The sequence below is a fragment of the Hyaena hyaena genome, unplaced genomic scaffold (genome assembly GCF_003009895.1).
Source record: "Hyaena hyaena isolate Hyena2069 unplaced genomic scaffold, ASM300989v1 scaffold_563, whole genome shotgun sequence".
In the NCBI taxonomy this organism is placed as follows: Eukaryota; Metazoa; Chordata; class Mammalia; order Carnivora; family Hyaenidae; genus Hyaena; species Hyaena hyaena.
In genome coordinates this window covers 1,028,854-1,050,504 of record NW_024081197.1, presented here as the reverse complement: position 1 = coordinate 1,050,504, position 21,651 = coordinate 1,028,854, and the positions used below count along the sequence as shown (strand labels likewise).

General features: G+C 40.0%; 1 protein-coding gene across 7 annotated transcripts in view; it reads left to right on the top strand.

Moving 5' to 3' along the window:
- The first annotated feature begins 10,937 nt into the window (after nt 1–10,937).
- Nucleotides 10,938–21,651, top strand: part of LARP1B (La ribonucleoprotein 1B) — a 117,345-nt gene continuing 106,631 nt past the window's right edge. For 2 of the 7 annotated variants that reach the window (XR_005532485.1, XM_039256248.1), the window contains exon 1: nt 11,145–12,100. Coding sequence is in view for 5 of the 7 variants with exons in the window: in XM_039256248.1 (XP_039112179.1) it covers nt 11,593–12,100 (508 nt within the window). In the remaining 2 variants the exon portion in view is untranslated. The other 5 variants (XM_039256245.1, XM_039256247.1, XM_039256246.1 and 2 more) reach the window with 5 other exon arrangements.

Sequence of the window (21,651 nt, the reverse complement as noted above, 5' to 3'; positions counted from 1 at the left end):
CCTCTCAGGCACAGGCTTAGAAGGCAGCGATTGAGACATTTCCTCTAAAGGCTGAAGAAGTGTTGACTGCACAAGTGTTGTTGGTTTAAGATTGTGCCTATAAAGATGCCTTCCAGTTTTCTGGTAGACAGCTCATGTTATTAAAAGAAGAGTTGATTCAGTGGCAAAGCCAGCAGGGGCGATCAAGTCTCCAAGTAGCAATGTGGCCCCAACCTGGGTGCACATTTTTACTTTCACAGATAACCCAGGACCAGACTGGTGTCCTGGTCATATTCTTGCTTGTTGCCCTGAGAAATCCTTCAAGAAGAGGGAGTAAGATTTTATGCAGTTGCTGTTCCTGTTAGTCTGTCCCTTTGCTCCCTATTTGAGTCCTTTTATCACTTCTAGGCTCAAACACCCTAAGAAGAATGTCTGTCACCCATGTCTCCCATTCTTCCTCTGAAATGGGTGAGCAAGTTGAAGTCTGCAGGGATATCAAGGACTCCCGTTTTTGTTGATAAACACGGTGGTCTTGCAGGTTACCTTGGCAAATGTGTACACTGCTTTTTTGGCTTTTATTACATAGTCAGTAAAATAGGGGAGAGGGGCTGGAAGTTCAGTTAACCACAATGACCAACGGTCTAATCAATCAAGCCTAAGTAATGCAACCTCCAGAAAAACTCCTACATGGTGGGATTCAGGGAGCTTCCACGAACACATTGAGGTGCGGGGAGGGTGACATGCCTAGAGAGGGCATGGAAGCTCTGAATACCTCCTCCCCTATACCTTCCTATACCTTATCCTCTGAAATGTTTTAATCTGGCTGTTCCTGAATTGTATCCTTTATAACAAACTAGTAAGTGTAAATAAAGTGTTTCCCTGAATTCTATGAACCATTATAGCAAAATTATCCAACCTAAGGAGTGGTTTGTGGGAACTGATTTGTAGTTGGATGGGCAAAAGTGTGGGTGACCTGGGTGCCCTACTTGTGGCTGATGTCTCAAGTGAAGGCAGACTTGTGGGTATGAGTCCTTGAATTTGTGACATGGACACTAATTCTAGGTAGAGTCAGAATTGAATTGAATTTTTGGATACCCAGTTGGTGTAGGAAACTAGAGAACTAAAGAATTGGTGGCTGGTGTCAGAAAATACTCTAGACCTCTCATCAAAATGTGATATCTAACCTATAATTAGATTTTATATAGTGTATTTCAACTTTGAAAATGTCTTTTCATACAGATAGGTACTGCCAAAAAGATAACCCATTTATAAGGAAATGCTTTTAATTAAACATATTCATCATCATTTGGAGAGTATTTTACAGAATTCTATTGGATTTCTCTCTTGATATTTGCCTTTTAGCAATAGTACAAAGTGATGACAGCACCACATATGGTTCCTCTCACAACTACTCAACTCTGCCTTTGTGGTGCGAAAGCACCCACAGACAATATGTAAACGAATAAGCATGCTGTATTTCAATAAAATTTATTTATGGAACTGAAATTCAAACTTCATACAGTATTTATGTGTCACAAAAATATTCTTCTTTTCAACCATTAAAAAAAATGCAAAAACCATTCTTAGCTTGCACTTGTATAAAAACAGGTGGTGGTCAGGATTCAGCCCATAGGCCATAGTTTACCAAGTCTTGATCCTGAAAATCCATATAACCTGGAATCATTTTCTAAGTAATATATTTTCACTAGTGCTTATGAATGCTTCTGAATCAAACGGTTAAATAGTAATAAATATGATTGTTCATATTAAAGGACTATGTAAAAATAGTAAAAACATTTTAAGTCAGAAAAAGAAAGCCAATAGCCTTTCTTACCCTTTGTCTTACCAATGTATGATTTGGTACTGTTTTTAGTCATTTGAAAAAATATTAGCTTAGTAATGCAGCCCTTGCAAATGTTGACACATTTCATTACACAATATCAAAAAATTATATTATTAAAATCACTACTGATATCATCAGAAAAGAGTCTTCAAGCATTGGGAAGCTATTGAGTTCATGCTGTAGTTACACATTTTCTAAATTCTAATTTTCTCTTGCTAGCTTGAATTTTATCACCAGTATTATCAATTGTTTCCATTGACATGACAGATACACTTTGTTCATTTTTTGGAAAATGTCTGCCAAATTATCTAAGCATGAATAAACCTAGTCTGTTGTCAGTTGTTCTTTCAAGTATAAATGGGTTCCATGAAGAAAGGAGTTAGTCCACATACAACTATCTAGTGCTTTTCCTCAAGACAACCATCATACTTTGATATACAGCAGAAGTGAGTTATGTACACTTCCTATTTCATCACACAGAATATAAAAAGACTCACTTAAGGGGCACCTGTGCGGCTCAGTTGGCTAAGCATCTTACTCCTGCTCTCAGGTCATGATCTCATGGTGCATCGGGCTCTCTGCTGATGGCATGGAGCCTGCTTGGGATTCTCATTCTCTCTCTCTCTCTCTCTCTCTCTCTCTCTCCTCCTCCTCCTCTCTCTCGCTCTCTCCTGTGCTCTCTCAAAATAAATAAACTTTTAAAAGAAGCAGTTATATGGTTAAGCTTTAATCACATTAATAATTTTGACTGTTCCATCAAGGACATTCTTAGGTGAAGCTTGAAATTTTCGGTTTTTGGTTTTTGGTTTTTTTGAAACGGTGGGAGTGCAGGGGAGAGGAGCAGAGTGAAAGAATCCTAAGCAGGCCCCATGCTCAGCCTGGAGCCCAGCATGGGATCATGACCTGAGCTGAAATGAAGAGTTAGACACTCAATTGGCTGGGCCACCCAGGTACCCCAACAATTTTTGTTTTTTCGACTATGAATGTGTGGCAGAAGAATACAGTGACTTCTAGTACAGTTTGGTGCCACTGCCTTGATTCGTGCTGAGTCACCTGCAGACTTATCCACCATTGTTTTTGTGCCATCAGTAAAGATATCAATAAGGGGAAAAGGCAAATAATATCTTAATATTATTGTGAAAACAGTTTTGACCTGAACCTTAAAGATTCCCCAAAAGAATGTCCCTAAGGGGCACCCAGGTAGCTCTGTCAGTTAAGCATCCAACTCTTGATTTCAGCTCAGGTCATGATCTCATGATTCATGAGATGGAGCAAGGGTTTAGGAACACAGTTTGAAAATCTGCTAACCTAAGACAAAGTCTTGGGTACCTCCACCAACAATTAAAGTTTAGACAATGAAGAATTAAAGAGGTAGCCTGAGAAGTGGCCAGAAAGGTAGGAGTTAAACCATGAGAATGTGAAATCATGGAAGCGGGGAAAAAAGGAACAATTGGGAACTCATGGAAAAACAGGAAGTGTACCAGAAAAATCAGTAGCCATGTACATATGAATTTCTCTGAAACGTTGTGGGAATTTGTTGATTATTTTATACTGATGAAGTATAAAATATGAATACACTTGGTCTTGTTTCTAGGTTATCATGGCACTGAAACCATAAAGAAGGAAATGCAAAAACATTGTTCTGCAGTGAGGAATATACACACACTCATTAAATAAAGCTGTTTACAGATTCTTAAAATTTAGGATCAGTCTATGAACAAAGCATAAAGAAGCACATTATGGTTGCACAGTAGAATATAAATAATCACTCTTGGCAATGTAAATGGAAGAGAGAAATGTTGCACCTTGGTGGCTCAGTCGGTTAAGTGTCTGACTTCGGCTGAGGTCATGATCTCACAGTTCATGGGTTTGAGCCCCAAGTGGGCTCTGTGCTGTCACCCAGAGCCTGGAGCCTGCTCTTGATTCTGTGTGTCCCTCTTTTTCTGCCCCTCCCCCACTCATGCTCGTGCCCTCTCTCTCTTTCCCAAAAATAAACATAAAAAAATTTTAAATAAAAAAAGAAAGGAAAAAATGTTGTCCATCATATGGGATACTCTCAAACACTGCTGGTGGGAATGTACATTGGTACAAAAGTTTGGAAATATCTATAACAGATTAAGACATGCATACTCTGTGATTCATAAATTCTATTCCCAAAATGATACAGTACTTATAGTAAGATTTCATTTATGTATAGTTTAAAAAACTAGGCAAATCTATGGGATAAATTATTAAGTGATAAACCATAAAGTAAAGTAAGAAAGTGATTTCCTCCTTAAGGGGAGAAAAGTGTTATGAATAGGAACACATGGGGTTCTAATTCTTAACTGGGGTAGCCATTACATGGTTGTTCACTTTACCCATTAATTTGCACATGTGTGGGTTTTTAATTTATGTGGGGGCACTTTTCTGTGTATACTATATTTCAAAATAAAGAAGGCTAAGATGTTAATATAAGGAAAAAAACTGGAAGACAAAGCAAAGGGTTAGGTCATATATTCTTACCTTACAGAGTGAGGATACAAGAGGTTCTGTGTAAAATTGCATAGAACATTCGGGACGCCTGGGTGATTTAGTCAGTTAAGCATCCAGCTCTTGATTTCAGCTCAGGTCATGATCTTCCAGTTTGTGGGATGACAGCATGGAACGTGGCTTGGGATTCTCTCTCCCTCTTTCTCTGCCCCTGCCTTGTTTGTGCTTTCTCTCTCTCTCTCAAAATAAAACTTAAAAAAATAAAATAAAAAATAAAAAACTGAAAAATAAATAGAAAGGGTAATGGAGGATGGGTTCATGTAAGTGTGCTAAATCCCCTTATTTTACAGTGGCTTCCTATTGCTCTAAAAATAAAATTCAAACTCTGCCATAATCTAGAATCCCATTAGGTCTGCCTTAGGCTATCGCTTTAACCTCCTCTCTAGCCATGCTTTGTTTATTATGTGCTATATACCAGTCTCTTTCCAAGGCCTTGGTAACCACACCACTGCAGCTTCATCTTCTTCTTCTTCATCTTCTTAACAGGAAGCTCTATTCATCTTAAAACAATACTTGTCCTATGGTGTGTTCCTTCTCATACTTTCTCACTTTAAATTTTACCTCCTTGATTTGTTTTCTTCATTAATGTTACTAACAATCTCTAATTATCGAGGTTACTTTTTGTTAGTCTCTAATGAAATAAAAATAATAGTAATAATAGTAACAATAATGACTTGTAGTTATTGGCCCTTACTATTTGACAGGTCCCACTCAATGAGTTTTAAATAAATTAACATTTTTTAATTCTCACAATAACCATACAAAGTAGATACAATTATATTTCATGTTTTACAGATGGGGAAAGAAAATCACAGAGAGGTTAAGTAATTTGCTGTTTTACTGTTAGGAAGTGGCAAAGCTGTCATTTGAACCCAGATAATCTAGTTTCAGTTTAATCACTGTGCCACTGTCATTTTTCAAACTGTAAGTTACAATCTGTACCTGTACCAAGAAATTAACTAATTTCATGCTTTTTAAAAAAAGTGAAATGGAACAGAATAGATCACATAAGAGTGTGTTCATCCACTTAGTAAGGATAAGTAGTGATTTGTGAAACTTCTGATTCAATTGTACATATCAATTCATAAGGCATGAAAGCCACCACACAATGCATTCTGTATCTCTGTCAGTTCTAGAACTGACCAGTTCACTAGGATATCCCCAGGGTCTTGACTAGTTACTGAACTACAGTAAGCTTTCAGTAAATATTTATTGAATTGATCAAAATAACCCGTAAGTATTAAAAAGCTGATAAGGACTTTTCCTAATTTCTCTACAAAGCTTATTTTTTCTGATGTCAACCGCTGAACTTGAATTTATAGATCTCATCTTTGTTGTGCTAGTATTTATAAAGCTATACAAATATTAAATATAATTGGATAGTAGGAAGAATTCAGACATATTAACTAACCCTATTGTGTGAAAGTTCTGTTCTATGTAAACTGGAAGAGGAAAAGTTATGTTTCCTTGAGTTTATTTTTAGAGTCTTTAAAAAAGTTATTACTTTTGATTGTTTGTGTTATTACAAGTTATTATAAAAGAAAGAAGACTAAATATTATGATAGGAAAGACAGTTTTGAGTATCAATCTTAGCCATTATTGGTTGAGAATTCTTTTTGTTTTTAATATTTGTTTATTTTTGGGAGAGAGAGAGAATGTGTGAGGCGGAGGAGTTGCAGAGAGAGGTAGATGTGAGGCTGGATGTGGGGCTGACAAACCCATGAGATCATGATCTGCACCGAAGTCAGGCACTGAACAGACTGAGCACCCCTGGCTGAGAGTTCTTAGGCAAGTTTTAAAAAATTTTTTTTAATATTTTAATTTATTTTTGAGAGTGGTGGAGGGGCAGAGAGAGGGAGACACAGAACCCAAAGCAGCTCCAGGCTCTGAGCGGTCAGCACAGACCCCAATGCAGGGCTTGAACTCATGAAAGCTGATATGACCTGAGCCAAAGTCAGATGCTCAATCAACTGAGCTACCCAGATGCCCCTAGACACTTAAACTTTCTAGAGTTCCTACCTGTGTTAAACTAGTCTATTAAAACATACTTAAAAAGTAGGGAGCACCGACTTCAGAACAGCAATCTGGTTGAAAAGTAGCCTAGATTTGTTTTGAACCTGTTTGCATAGCAAGCACAGTGTTTTTACCTATTTGTCTGACAGAGTAAACATTTCTAAAGGAGCTTTTATTCTCACTGTATCTAGGATTGTTATTTATTTACTGAAAACAGGGTGCAAAGCCTTTCAAACATACATTAGCATTGACCCTGTCTTGAAGGTTAAAGATAATTGGAAGTATCCAGTAGTTATCTGAGCGTTCAGCTCATAAGGAAAGCTATTATTCTGATAAACAGGGCCCAAAGCTCTGTGACTTGAAGGTAAGGATGGCTCAGTATATCTTACTAAAAAATCAGTCTTTTAAAAAGTGGCTATTTTATAAGAAGTTAAAAAAAAATCTCTGGGTTCAATTTTGTGAGAAACAAGTCCACTGACCCAGTCAAAAAAGGCATGCGGACACTGGGAACACAGTGAAATGAAGCTTTAATCAACACTTTTGCAAGAGCATGTTTCTGATGGATAGGTATATTCGGGGCAGTTACAGCAGGCAATTTATCTCCTAGTGTGAAATATCCCCCCAATTCCTCATTGGCTGAGTACCGCAGACGCTACAGCCTTACTGGGAAGTGGCCTATGCCCATATTAGGCAAAAAGTAGTCTGATTAGAACAAATGTACATTCCTTGAGGTGATGCAGAAACTTCAGTTCTTTTGCGCTTACTCATTGAAAAGTCCGCAAAAAATCAGCCCGCGAAATGGAGAGGGGAAGAACCAGGAAATGAAGTGTCTAAAGGTTTGGGACTCCATTGTGGATGGCGGGAGGTTTGTACATATTTCCAATACGTTGTAAACCTACTGTTAACTAGACAGCACAGCTTTTATTTGGTATTTTCAAAAATGAATCATCTCACTTCTCACAAGTTTCTCTTTTCCTTGGACTGCTGGACTCTGAAATAATTTATACCTAACACATTCTTTGAAACTTCTCTAGCATACAGTACAGTTATTTGTACATTGGGTTTTTACCAGCTTGAACCTAAATTGCACTGGTAATAATAATAAAGATCTTGATGTTCTCACGGGACTTTAATTTCCTAAGGCACCAGGGGGAGGGGGAGAAAGAGTAGGTTCAATCATTGACAATATATAAGCAGTCTAAACAGGAAAAACAAGATTCATCTTTTAAAGGCTCATTTGAACAATGGGATCATCAAGTTTGTATAAGGATAATTACTTTAGATGTTTCATAACTTCTGAGGGCCCAGAGAACCATTCTCCCTTCTTTGAAAAGAAAACCTTACACCCTGCTCTCAATTCCAATTTTCCACCAGAAAAATAAATAAGTAAGCAAATAAATAAATTAGGCTTCTAACCTCAGAAGTTGGGTAAAATTAAGGTCATATGCCCTGGCTAAGTCTTTGGTTTTAATAGCAATAAAAATAGGTAGTATCATTGAGCCAAGGTTTTTGGTAAGCACTTTACATGTAGTATCTCATGCAACCTTTACAACAATTTTATCAAATAGGTCTAAGTGAAAGCCAGAGAGGCCAATTAAGAGGGTGTGACAGTTGTGACAGTATCATATAAGCATGGTGACATCTTGGAGTAGGATGGTGACAAGTGGAGAAAGCAGGACTTGACATTTAGGAGGTACAGATCTTGGTGAGTGCCTAGAACACTGCCTTCAGAAGCCTGAGAAATATTGTAGACTAATGAATTATGGAGAATGAGGGAAAGGAGAGGTGAAAGGATAACTCCTAGGTTATATGGACTGGAAGGTGGTGCCATTCATTAAGATAGGGAAAAGATACTTTAACTTGGTTAAAGTATTTACCTCTTTCACATTCTTATTAACTGGCTCTCCCACCTTAATTGCCTTGCTGGCAATGTTTTGAACCAAACAGCCTTGTTCCTCCAGGCTAGATGGGGACTCTGCTAGAGAGCAAATAATCCACAGAATGGATTATAATTTGGCTACAAAAAATAAATTGAGCCAATCTGTCTTTCTTCCTTGATTTTGAACTAAGAAGCAGAAGAAGAATCTGGTAATTAGCAGCAGAGGCCAAATGACTTAACATAATGGAGTTTCAACAAAGACAAATTAGGTCAGGCAATTCCCATCAAAAATCAGATGGGGGTTGCCTGAGTGGCTCAGTCAGTTGTGTCTGACTCTTGACTTCGGCTCAGATCTTGATTTCATGGTTCATGGGATCAAACTCCATGTCGGGCTCCGCGCCAACAGTGTGGAGCCTGCTTGGAATTCTCTGTCTTCCTCTCTCTCTGCCCCCAGCCCCAACCCCCGGCTTGCATGCATGCTCTCTCTCTCTCACACACAAAATAAATATAAAAAAAATAAAAAATCAAATGGAGGTACCTTGCTGGTTTGGTGGATGGAGTATGTGACTCTTGATCTTGAGGTTGTAAGTTTGAGTCCCATGTTGGGTGCAGAGATTACTTAAAAACAAAATCTTAAAAAATATATATCAGATGTAAAACTTAAACTGCATAATTTGAATAGAGTTATTGAAAAGGTGATTTACAGAGATGTAGCACAAGAGTCAGGGAAACCAATGAGAGGTAATGCAGTGCCCCAAGGACTCGCAGTTATTAGTAGGCCTGAAGGGACAAAGGAAAGAACTGGAAAGATAACTGAAGAGAGAGGGTTCTGCAGTTAACCCTTGGTGAACATGGAATTCACAAGCGTGGGGAATATGGACTGTGACCTCACTATCTTCTGGCCTCCAATCTCTTGCATATACTTCCTGCTGCCTGAACCCATAGAGATACCAAGGACTGTGAAGGAATTCATTAGTGCAATCTGGCCAGGTCAGCTCCGCCTGGCACAAAAGGAGGCAAAGGGTGGAGAGGCAAACAGAAGACAGGTAAAGTTGTTTCCAAGAGGCAGCTATGTGGAAATAGGGGTTATTAATATGTGTTTAAAAGAGGGACAACAAATTGACATCTCCCTTCACTGACATTAGTGGCACTGCATTTCAGTGAAGATCTCAAACACCAATCATTGAATTCTTTAGAGACCTTTTGAGTACACAATTACCCTCCAGCTCTTCTCTTCCTGGAAGTACAACCTAGTTCCAAGAAAGTCCCCCTGCTTTTCTTCAATAAAACACCTTTACAATTCACTTAAAAACAAAACAAAAACAAGACTAACAAATAAAACCACCAACCATGGTTAAGTAGTTCATATGAATCTAACTTCAGAAAACCATTCCATATCACCTTTTCCTCAACAGAATAAGTCTTTAATACCCCTGTATTTAAATAGATGGTAAAATAGAATGTAGTCTCTCAGTCACTTCCAGTGTGATCTTGTTGCTGAGCTTTTGTAAACAGAGCCAAGCATTACCTGGCAGGACTCCAAAAGGCTGATTCCAACAGGAAGAGCAGATAGTTGATAGTTAACAAAACAAGGCTTTACCAATAAGGGAGCCAGTGAAGAGGGGGCCTCCTTGGGAACATAGGTAAGTACAATCCTTATTCAACTGGTAATGGGTTCAGAGGGTTGCTCAGGGTCAGATAAATTGGAAATCAATGATATGGAAAACAAGGCCTTATTTTTTATAGCTGTTGTAATGTATACATAGTTTACCAACCATAGGGAATTAAAAAAAATATGCCTAGCACAAGTTTCGAGTAAATAAAAACATTAATCTCGAGTTTAATGTGATTTAAGGGAGACCCCTGGGTGAAGAGTCCTGCACAAGCTTTCTGCCTTGTTTGGCAGCTCTCAAAGAAGCTAGGTGGGACCCATTGGCAAAGTGCATACAAATAGCCCGGTACAGGCTTTTTGGGGAGGGGGTGTCCCTCGGTGAAAAAATTTTCACTGGGTCCAACCCATTTCATCGACCTGGCACAGGAACATAAACATTAACTTATAAATACATGCCTATGAAACCAGTATCACTCAGTGAACTTGAGTGCCAAGTAGAAAGCTCTTACTGGATTTAATCAATACATATTTGTGCCTTTTAAACATATGTCCATTCCAGGAAAAAAATTAGGAAACATGGTTAATTTGTAAACAAGTGTTAACTCTACAAAAAGGAACTTGTAACAACAACAAAAAGCCGGCGAAATATTAACCATTTGTTTTACTCAAGAGCACTTTAAACATAGTTCAGTTCGAGGGTTGGAAATAAGGGCGGGGAAGTGGACTAAACCAACTGCCTGGGCAAAGGTTTCATAAACAATTACCTACAAATTACACAATTTCTATTCTGAACGTGGCCCGGGATTACAAGTGACCGCAGTGCCCCAAAACCTCAGGGGGCAATTTTCACGGGGCGAAGCGTCTGATGCAGAGGACAAATCGGCACAGCCCGGGACAACGAAACCGCCCGAGGGTAGTCGGCGGACACTACCACAGTCCTCCCCAGCCTCGGGTCAATTCTCCGTCAGGGCCCGGGGCAAGGCGACCGCCCCGCCCGTCTGGCGCCACGTGCGTAGCCCGCCCCGCCCCTCGCCGGCACTCGGCAGAGCGCGGCGCCCAAACGCCGCGAGTCACAGAGGCCCCTTGCGCGCCCCGCCCCTGCGCCCGCAGTCGGGGTTGCGGTAGCCCGCGTGCAGTGGAATCGTCCAGTTTGCCTTCCCTCCCCCTCGGCTGGCCCCTGGGGCGGGGCCGGCCCTAAAGCCGGGCGGTACCCGGACCGGCTCGTCAGTCAACCACCGCGGGCGGCGGCCTTGCGAGGGCAGGAGCCGGTGAGTAGCCACGTCACGGTCCTCTGGGAGGCCCCGCCCCCGCCCTGCCCTCTGGGACCGCCTCCTCACGTCCCCGCCTCCGCCCCCTTGTGCAGTTACCGGCTCCGGGGGCACGCGCCTCTTTGACTCCGCTAGAGGTCCTCCACCCCGGCTCTCAGTGCGTCCACCGCAGCCCGCGTCAGGTGAGGGCTCGCGGCTCCGGGCTGCGGCGCCCGGCGCTTGTTGGCCGGCTCGGGGCGTATGCCTCTGAAGCGAGCTGGGCCGGCGGGCGGTTAGCGCTCCGTTCCACGCGGGGAGGGTCGGCACGCCGGGCGCTGCACGGCGTCTGCCGACGCGGGCGGCGGTGGCCGGGCTCTCGGGTTTTCTGCCCCAGGCCGGAGCCAGTCGGTTCCCCGGCGGAAAGACGGGCAGTCGAGCTCCCTGGCCCCGGGCCCCCCGTGTCTGGGGTGGCTGGGGCAAGGGGACGATGTCTGCTTGCGCCCCGGTGCCCGGCGCTCACTCTCTGGAGGAGCCACCCACGGTGACTGCTGAGAAGGAGTCGCAGTTGGTAGCGGCGAGACGGCAGGCCGAGCAGCTGTCCCCGCCCGAACGGGAGGGCAAGGAGACGGCGAGTGAAGATAGGGCCGCGACAGCCATCAGCGCTGGGGCTCGGGGAGAGCCGTCGCCCGCACTGGTGCTGGGGTACAGCGTGCCCCAGGCGGCCGTACCCGTGAGACCCCTGGCGCTGCACCTGGCGCACAAGGCGCGCGGGCCCGGGGGCCCCTTCGGGGGGGAACCTCCGCCACCCTTGCCTAAGGACCTGCCGGCCGAGAACGCCTTGGAGATTGAGGCGTCGGCCGGACCTGAGGAAAAGCTGCAGCCGCCGCCGCCGCCGCCGCCGCCTAAGGAGAACCCCTGGACCAGAAAGCCTCCTCAGCACCTGTCCACTGCCGGGACGGGACTGCCGCCGTCCCCACTGGAAACCCTGGAGGCAGGTCCGTGGTTCTTGCGGTGGGCACTGGGATGGTGTGTGCAGGGGTGACCTGCGTGGCTGTAGGGGCTGTCGTGGGACTGGGGGAGGGGCAGGCCTCCTTTCCCTGTCAGTCGGAGGTATTTCGTTCCAAGGTGTCATTCACTCTGCCTATTTACATAAATGGACATCTGGGAAGGGAGCGGCAGGAAGAGGTGGGACCTCGGCTTCTCCTTGATGGTGGGGGCACCGCGGGAGTAAAGTTAGCTGAGCCGCTGGCTGGCGCGGCCTCTATTGAGTTTGCCCCCACCCCACCCCCCACGTGTTAGTGACTCGGGAAAGCTAACTTTAGGTAGGTAGTGCAGTTCATCCTATAGAAAAGTTTCTGTGGGCTTTTAAATAAAGGGGTGTCGCAAGTCAGAGCAAGGGGATTTATTTATAAGTAGTGGAAGCGCGATTGTAGTTTTTTTCATTGTGAAATAATAAGCTGAAAATCTGTTTTCAAAACAAGAAATAGTCATATTAAAGATGAGACTATACAGTAGTTGAGAACAGAACGCTCTGAAATAGGATTGCGGTGGGAAATAATTGAATAGGATAGTTGACAGGAGAGTGGATTGCACGTTAGGTAAATGGTAGGCGTCTACGATTCGGTTGGCCCTCGTCGTTTTCAGAGGAGGTTAAGATGAAGCCTCAGCATTTGAAAGCTGACCAGTACAGTAGGGCCCTAGGTGCTTTATTTTGGTTGTAGGTTTTTTTTTTTTTAAGTTTAACTGGAAATAAATAAAACAACACAAAAAGCAGTATCCCCAAGTCCCCTAGTTTTATAAATTAAGTCTTAGTAAATCAGTAAAATTTTCCATACAAAAAATTACAGCTGTTTACTGGGAAATTTTCACTTTTTCTTACAATTAAAGGTTAACAATACAATGGGGAAAATGTGAGCATGTTTATAGGGTTGTGAGAATCAAGTGAGTTAAAGAATACGGGAGGAGAGCACTCGTTGGGATGAGCACTGGGTGTTATGTGGAAACTAATTTGACAATAAACTATTTGTAAAAAAAAAATAAAAAAATAAAAAAATACGGTATAATTGTAAGGTGATTATTATAAATATATTGCAGGTATAAACATTTTTTCAGAGGAACTCTAATAGAATGATATAAGTGTTCATTGATTTCTTCAGCTTTTGGCTGGTAATACTCCTCATTCTTGGTAAATTTTGACACTTGGAAAAAAACTACTTAAAATTTGCTCTAAATTTACTATTACCATCATTCTGTTCTAGCTGCAAAGATCTATTTACTATCACTTACTGAAGGAAGCAAACCTTTAAAGCATAATCTCCATAAATTTAGGTGAGAGTAAGAAAGCCTTAATGAATCTTAATGGGCTCTTCAACCTCCCTACTTCTAGACTTACAATTATAATAATTTATATTCAGTGAATTAGCCAAAAAATGAACTGTCTTTTGATTGTAAAATTAATTTGACAGGTTTTTAAACTTTCAAGGTAAGACTCAGGAATTTTAATTGGGAACGTCTTTTTGAAAACTATTTAAGAGTTTAATTAACCTCAGGTGCCTTCATTGGGGATCTTAATCTTTGTTGGATGTTAAGAACAAGGCTTGAAGTATGTTGTGGTTCATGAGAATTTTGATTTTGCTAATGTCTCTCTTTGTAGGCAACTCTTCTTATTTAAATCTTTCTGTGCCTACAGGAATACCATTCTTTACTACTTGTAGCAGTAATTTAATAATCTCCCCAGTACTGACTCTAAGCTGTTCTACCACAACTTCTGTTGTAGTGGTAACATAGAGAATTTGGTGTAGAAAAATGCACTGTTTTGAGAGACTTGGGTTTTATTTTTGGCAATTTTTTGGGGCCTTGTAAATGAATGAAATGAGATAGGTATTCGTCTCTTCCAGTTACTATAAGAGAGGTCATCTATAACCTGGGTGCCTTGGCTTCCTATTTTCCTAAGCAAATTTGCAACTTTAAGAACAATGAAATAGCAGAGGACCTTTAAGGTTTAGAGTAGGTGCAAACTAGGGATAATCTATTGGTAGGGAGCCTGTGTAATTTATCCTACAAACCAGGATATTGTAGAGAGGTAAAGAGAAGGATATTAATTATGCTGAAATAACAGACTTAACCATGCCTGTCCTGGCCAAACCTGAATTTACCGTTACTCTCTTAATGAGGTACAGGGTTCCATCCACAAAATTTTTCCAGGAAGTTTATTGTCAGGGATAGAAACACAGGAGATGAAGGGGATTATTTCAGGACAAATAATCATGAATTTTCTCTGTTGGAACTGCAGGTGAATCATTCTTGCTTCTTCAGCCCTTGTGAGGCACTTTATTCCACTTTTAGGATGTTTTTGGCCTGTGTATTGCTGTTTCTCTAAATCTAGGTAAGGCCTTTTCAACCAAAGCCTGGCCCACCTGAGACACCTAGAATAGTGTCATTGCAGTCATGAATTTAGTCAGGAGACCTGAAAGAATTGTCTCCTAGTCTGTCCTAATAATCTTGTTTAAAGTGGTGCCTTGTTTTGGGGTGCCTGGGTGGCTCAGTCAGTTGAGCGTCTGACTTCAGCTCAGGTCATGATCTCACCATTCATGGGTTTGAGCCCCGCTTTGGGCTCTGTCCTGACAGCTCAGAGCCTGGAGCCTGCTTCAGATTCTGTGTCTCCCTCTCTCTCTCTGCCCCTCCCCTGATCACACTGTCTCTCTCTCTCTCAAAAATAAATAAATGTTAAAAAAAAAAGTGATTTATTTTGAAGGCTTTTATTAAAATTACAATATGAGTTTTATTAATCTCTTACCTACTGGTATGGCTGCATTTTGCATATCAAAAATCAGCTTTCTAATATAATTTCCGTTCTTTTACTCAATGAAAATATAATACTGAGTTGTCCATCTTTTTCATTCTTATTCTTCTCTGACCTCATCAACTCTCCTTTCTCTTAATGTCTGCTTCTTAATGTCTGTTCTTAATGTAAGCCTCAAATAAGCTTATTATTACCGTAGTAATATTTAAAATAATTTATATAAATGATACATAAACACATTCTCCTTGTAAAAACATAACTTTTGATGTCTCTTTACATATCCTGTTTACTGATATTCATACCTTTCCATGCAGTTTTGTATATGCTTTTAGAACATCATATCATCCTCCGTTTTTGGTTTAAAGTGTTGGTTGATCCCACCAGCCAGGCATGTGGGGGCGCCTCGCTGGTTCATTCAGTAGATATTAGGGTTGCGAGTTCAAGTCCCACATTGAGCATGGAGCCTACTTTAAAAAAAAATTACAATAAGTGAGTTTTTATTTTTTATTTTTATTTATTTATTTTTTTTATGTTTTATTTATTTCTAGGAGAGAGAGAGAGAGAGAGAGAGACAGCGTGAGCAGGGGAGAGTCAGAGAGAGAGGGATTCACAGACTGAAACAGGCTCCAGGCTCTGAGCTGGCAGTCAGCACAGAGCCTGACGCGGGGCTCGAACCCACGAACTGCGAGATCATGACCCAAGTGAAAGTCGGACGCTTAACCGACTAAGCCACCCAGGCGCCCCAATAAGTGAGTTTTTAAAAGTACATTTTAAAAATTGCTGGCAAGGAGCCCATAAATATAATTGATATAGTTCATTTAGCTATTTACCTATTGGTTGACATCTTAGTTGTTTCAAACAACATTTTTATTTTACTTATTTTAATTTTATTATTTTTAGAGGGAGAGCTTGAGCTGGGAGAAGGGGAAGGAGGGAGGGAGAGAGAGAGAATGAATCTTAAGCAGGCTCCACACTCATTGTGGAACCTGATGTGGGGTTCAATCCCATGACCCTGGGATCATGACCTGAGCCAAAATCAAGTTGGACCCTCAACCAATGGAGCCGCCTGGGTGCCCTTCAGACAACATTTTATATATATTTCTGGTATACATGTTTTACTGTCTGTAGGATAGATGATGAGAACTGGAATTGATAGGTAACAGGGTATTTGTTGGTTGACAAGTTGCTCTCTAAAGAGACTGTACAAATTGATACTCCCACTTTTAAAGTATGATAATTAGTTTTAAAAATGTTTTTTAAAGCACCCATTTACTGTAGTAAAATGGCAATTTTCCCTTAAAATTAGTGAAATGTTGGTAACAGTGCATTTTCTTAATCAAAACTTTGCTAATGATTATAGTCATGAAAAGTTAATAAAATTATCCCTGTTTTTAAGTCTTTTTTAGAGAGAGCCAGAGTCAGAGAGCATGACTGGGGGAGGGGCAGAGAGAGGTGAGAGAATTCCAAGCCAACTCTGCATTGTCAGGGCAGAGCTGGACACAAGGGCTTGAACCCATGAATCATAAGATCATGGCCTGAGTTGGGACACTTGGGTGGCTCAATCGGTTAAAGGTTCGACTTCAGCTCAGGTCTTGATCTCATAGTTGGTGAGTTCGAGTCCCACATCAGGCTCTGTGCTGACTGCTCAGAACCTGGAGCCTGCTTCATATTCTGTGTCTCCTTTTCTCTCTGACCTTCCCCTGCTCATGCTCTGTTTCTCTCTCTCAAAAATAAATATTAAAAACAAAGCAAAACAAAACATGACCTGAGTAGGATGCTTAGCTGAAATGGAGAGTTGGATGCTTGACTGACTGAGTCACCCAGGTGCCCAGGATTGGGACTCTGGACTCTTAACTGACTGAGCCACCCAGGCACCCCTAAAATTATCCCAATTATGTTGCATTACCCCCTCCCCAAATGACTTAAATATCCTGCACATTGTTATATTGGTTGTTAACATGAGAAGAGAATACTTAAATTGGGAGGGAGCCTATAATGTATCTGGTCTTATCCTACCATTCTAGCTTTTTGTTTATCTTCTCTTTTTTGTACCCTGTACTTTGGGTAAAGGCCTTATGTTTTCCTTCCTGTTATTTGCTCATCCTCATTCTCTTTAATTTTTTTCCCTCCAATTTTTATTTAAATTCTAGGTAACATATAGTGTGATACTGGTTTTAGAAGTAGAATTAGTGATTTCGTCACTTACATAAAATACCCAGTACTCATCATAACAAGTGCCTTCCTTAATACCCATCATCCATTTAGCTCCTCACCCTGTTTTAACTCTGTTTATCCTTGAAAAACAAGTTCATATGCTGACTTCTGTATGTAGTCTTCCTTGGCCTCACTGAGCTACTCTTCTTAATTGTCCATAGCTTTCTTACAGAAATTACCCCTAAGTGCCTTGTACTGGGATCATATATTCATGTTTTTATCTTTTGTTCTAGTTTGTAATGTTCTTTGAGGCATAGGGTGTCTTCTGATGTTTGTATATTGTCCATAATGATGACTTTCATTTAAATGGTACTCAATTTGTGGATATTATTATTTTTAAAAAATTTGGACCTTTTAAAATTATGATTAAATGCAGTCATGGTATAAGATATCTTTCTTATGGGGTTAGCCATAGAGTCTGTCTTTAAAGAACAGATTATACCAGCAACTCTCAAATTTTAATGTGCATAGGAATCCAATATGGGGGTTGTTAAAATGCAGATCTAATTCTGCAGGACTTAAGATTTCTGTATTTTTAATAAATTCCTAGTTGGTGTCAGAGATGCAGATTCACAGATCACAGTTTGAATAACAAGGGATTTTGGTCCTAAAGAAGTAAAATAAATAATAAATCTCTGTTAACAATTAATAAAGATGTTGTATTACCCTGACTGGGTAGTACTGTTGCAGTTTTTGTTTCCAGTGTTAAAGCTTTTAAAATGAATTATTTTCCTTATTAGTTTAGAATTATTAGCTTATAGATTCCCAGAGTTAAAGAATAACATTTTAAAGGTATGGAGTATTACTCAAAAAGTTGCACTGGTATAGTGTCTCACCAGTGATATTTGAAAAATGGAGACAGGAAGATCAAACACCATTCGTGTATGTTAATATATACTTGAAAACACTAGTAGCATAAATTTGTTAAGTTTCATCTGTTTTGGAAAAAGTGTATTTTAAATTTTTATGTGCAAATTTATATGTACAAATATATTTTAATTTTTTAATTTTCTAGAGTTGCTTTTTCAGTCTTATGTTTTCTCTAAAAACATGCAGAGAAATTTCCTCCATTTTAGTTAAAAATTGCCTTTTACAGGCTTATTTTACTTGCTCTCTCTACATGTATACAAAATTACATTTAAAACCTGATGGACTATTTCCATGTCAATGCGTATAGATTTATCTTATTTCTAAAACGTTTATGTTCTTTTGTTTAGATGTACCGTAGTATAACTATACCTTGTTAATGAATGTAGATAGTTTATTTACATAAATATGATTATATCAGCACTAGTCATCAGTAAACATACAGATGTTTTTGTTCCTTATCTTACTTTCTAGGTAATTTCCCAGAAATGGAATTGCTTTATTAAAAGGTATACATTTTAAATGACAGATTACACCTGTCATTATGATAGGTAAAAAGTGTTTTAGTTTATGTTTCTTTATTAGTTCAATTGAATGTCATATCACATTTGGCCGTTTATATGTGTATTTTTGATTATATTTTGAGTAGTGTTGACATAGAATGTTACATTAGTTTCAGGTGTACAACTCAGTGATTTCAAGTTTACATGTTATGCCATGTTCGCCACAAGTATAGCTACCATCTGTCCTTTTACATCACTGTTACATTGTCATTGCCTGTATTCTTCAGACTCTGCCTTTTCCCATGATTTATTCATTCCATAACTGGAAAACTGTGTCTCTCTACCCACGTCAGTATTTTGCCCAAACCCCCTGTATTTCTTTTTAAAATCATCTGTTCATCTTTCACACAGATTTATTTATTTAGCAGCTTAGTATCATCCTTTCAAATTTAAAAGTCTGGGTTGATGAGGTGGTCTAAGTGAGCAGCAGAAAGGACTGCCTCATGTTGAACTTGGAATTAGACAAATGTGTCCACACAGTTAGTGTTGCATTGCAGTTGCAGGTCTTCATATCTGTGTTGGGGAGTCTGTCCCTGTGAAGGTGACAGCATGAAAAAGCAACCTACAGGGGCACCTGGGTGACTCATTCAGTTAAGCATCTGACCTTGGTTTCTGCTCAGGTCATGGTCTCTGGGTCATGGGATTGAGCCCCGCCCCTAGTCCCCTTCACCGATGGGCTCTGAGTATGGAGCCTGCTTGGGATTCTCTCTCTCTCCTTTTCGCTCCCTCTCTCCCCTTTTGTGCTATGATTCTCTCTCAAATAAATTTCAAAAAAAATTTAAAAAGCAGCCTACAATACTTGCTTTTTGTGGACAGCTAGCTCCTAAAGGAAAAAGGGGAAAGGTACTGATTTTGTAGGTTATGTTTTTTTTTCCTAAACTCATTCAGCAGGAAACTTACTGTTTCCGTGGGAGGAATTGGGACTTGGGAACAGGAATGTTCTGGGAAAGTCTTCCTCTTGGAAGAGTAAATTAATTCATAAGGAAAATTTAGTAACAGATGTTGAGAAATCACTCTGTTTCCTTTTCCAGAGTGGCTAACATAGTTTGTCAGATACTTTGTGATGAGATTAAACATCCCAATTACAATGTGTATATAAAGGTCCTTCATTAAAATGTAAGCAATATTAATGCCACAGGGTTAAATATAAACTTTCCCATTAAATTTCCTGCGAAGGAATTAAAATTGAGAGATTAAAATTTAAACAAAAATTCACAATTGAGTCCAAAAGTATGCTGAAACCAAAATCTCTTAAATTTTTTTAAATGTTCAAAGAAATAAATATTCCCAATTTAATCACTTTTAACTAGAGTAAAGTTATAATCAATGTTTGAGTAGAGTATGGAACTATATTGGTTTTTATTTTTATATTTTTGGAATTGTATTGGTTTAAAAAATTTTTTTAATGTTTATTTTTGAGGAAGAGAGACAGAGTGTCAGTGGGGGAGGGGTAGAGATAGAGGGAGACAAAGAATCTGAAGCAGGCTCAGGCTCCAAGCTTTCAGCACAGAGCCTGAGGTGGGGCTTGAACTCACAGACTGGGAGATCATGACCTGAGCTGGAGTCAGATGCCCGGTCGACTGAGCCACCCAGGTTCTCCAGGTTTTTAAACCAATAGATTATCAACTCTGTATGTTTAAGTATTTTTAAACATTTTGTTAATAATTTGTGTCATGTATTGAAGTTAAACAGTTTATGTGCTCAGAATAATTTAAAAAAATTTTTTTGACATTCATTTTTGAGAGACAGAGTGAGAGTGAGGGAGGGGAGAGAGAGAGGGAAACATAATCTGAAGCAAACTCCAGGCTCTGAGGCTTAAAATCACAAACTGTGAGATCATGACCTGAGCCAAAGTTGGATACTTAATCAACTGAGCCACCCAGATGCCCCCAGAATAATTTTTATCTTTAATTTCTGATCTTAATTCTGTGATTATTAATACCTAATTGATTTATAGTAAAACTAAATGAAACCTGCTTGTGTGGTCTGTTCCTTACTACTTTACATCAAATATTTTGTGTAAGGCTTTATTTTGTAACTACCAGGCACTTAATTTATTTAACATAGCAATATTTTGGGACATTTTTTTCACTTTGTTGAGGGGAAAGTCAGTACCCCAACTGTTCCATATTGTATAAATTTCTTTTATCTTTTTGAGTTTGAGAAAGAGTGTGCACACGTGAGAGTGCCCAATTTGGCGAAGGGCAGAGAGAGAGGGAGAGAGAGAGACTGAGAGTATCATAAGCAGGCTCCACATTGTCAGTGCAGAGCCTGATGCAGGGCTTGAACTCAAACTGTAAGATCTTGACCTGAGCTGAAGTCAGAGGCTTAATTGACTGAACCATTCAGCTGCCTGGATACTGTATAACTTTCATAAAATATACATAGTGTATATAGAGCATACTTAGGTCAAATTCTGGATAGTGTTCAGGCAAATACTGTTGTCTTCCTGCCCCAATTTTTGGTCTTATTTGCCCATATTTTTAAATGTAATTTTTCTTAATGAAATATTTTATTTTTATGCCCATTTACAAATACGTATACACATACTCGTGTACTTAATGTATAAACAAAAATAAAAGAAATACCTATGTACTCATTATTCTGCTTTAGGAATAGAATTACTTTAATATTTGCGATTCCTATGTTAAACACTGGTGATACCTTCATCTTTCATTCCTCTTCCTTTGAAAAGTACTCTGTATCTTTTTAACATCTGCTTCTGGGTTTTAATTGAAAGATTGCTTGATTTTATTCTGTAAATTGGTCATTACTATGATTTTATGGGTTCATGTTTTTCTGGGTTATTGTGTTTTCTGTGCACATCCCAAGTTTATTCTACTTTTCTTTCTTTTTTTTTAATGTTTTATTTATTTCTGAGAGAGAGAAACAGAGAGAGAGACAGCGTGAGCAGGGGAGGGTCAGAGAGAGAGAGGGAGACACAGAATCTAAAGCAGCCTCCAGGCTCTGAGCTAGCTCTAAGCACAGAGCCCGACCCGGGGCTCGAACCCACGAACCATGAGATCATGACCTGAGCCTAAGCCGTATGCTTAACCGACTGAGCCACCCAGGGGCCCCTATTCTACTTTTCAATATTTAC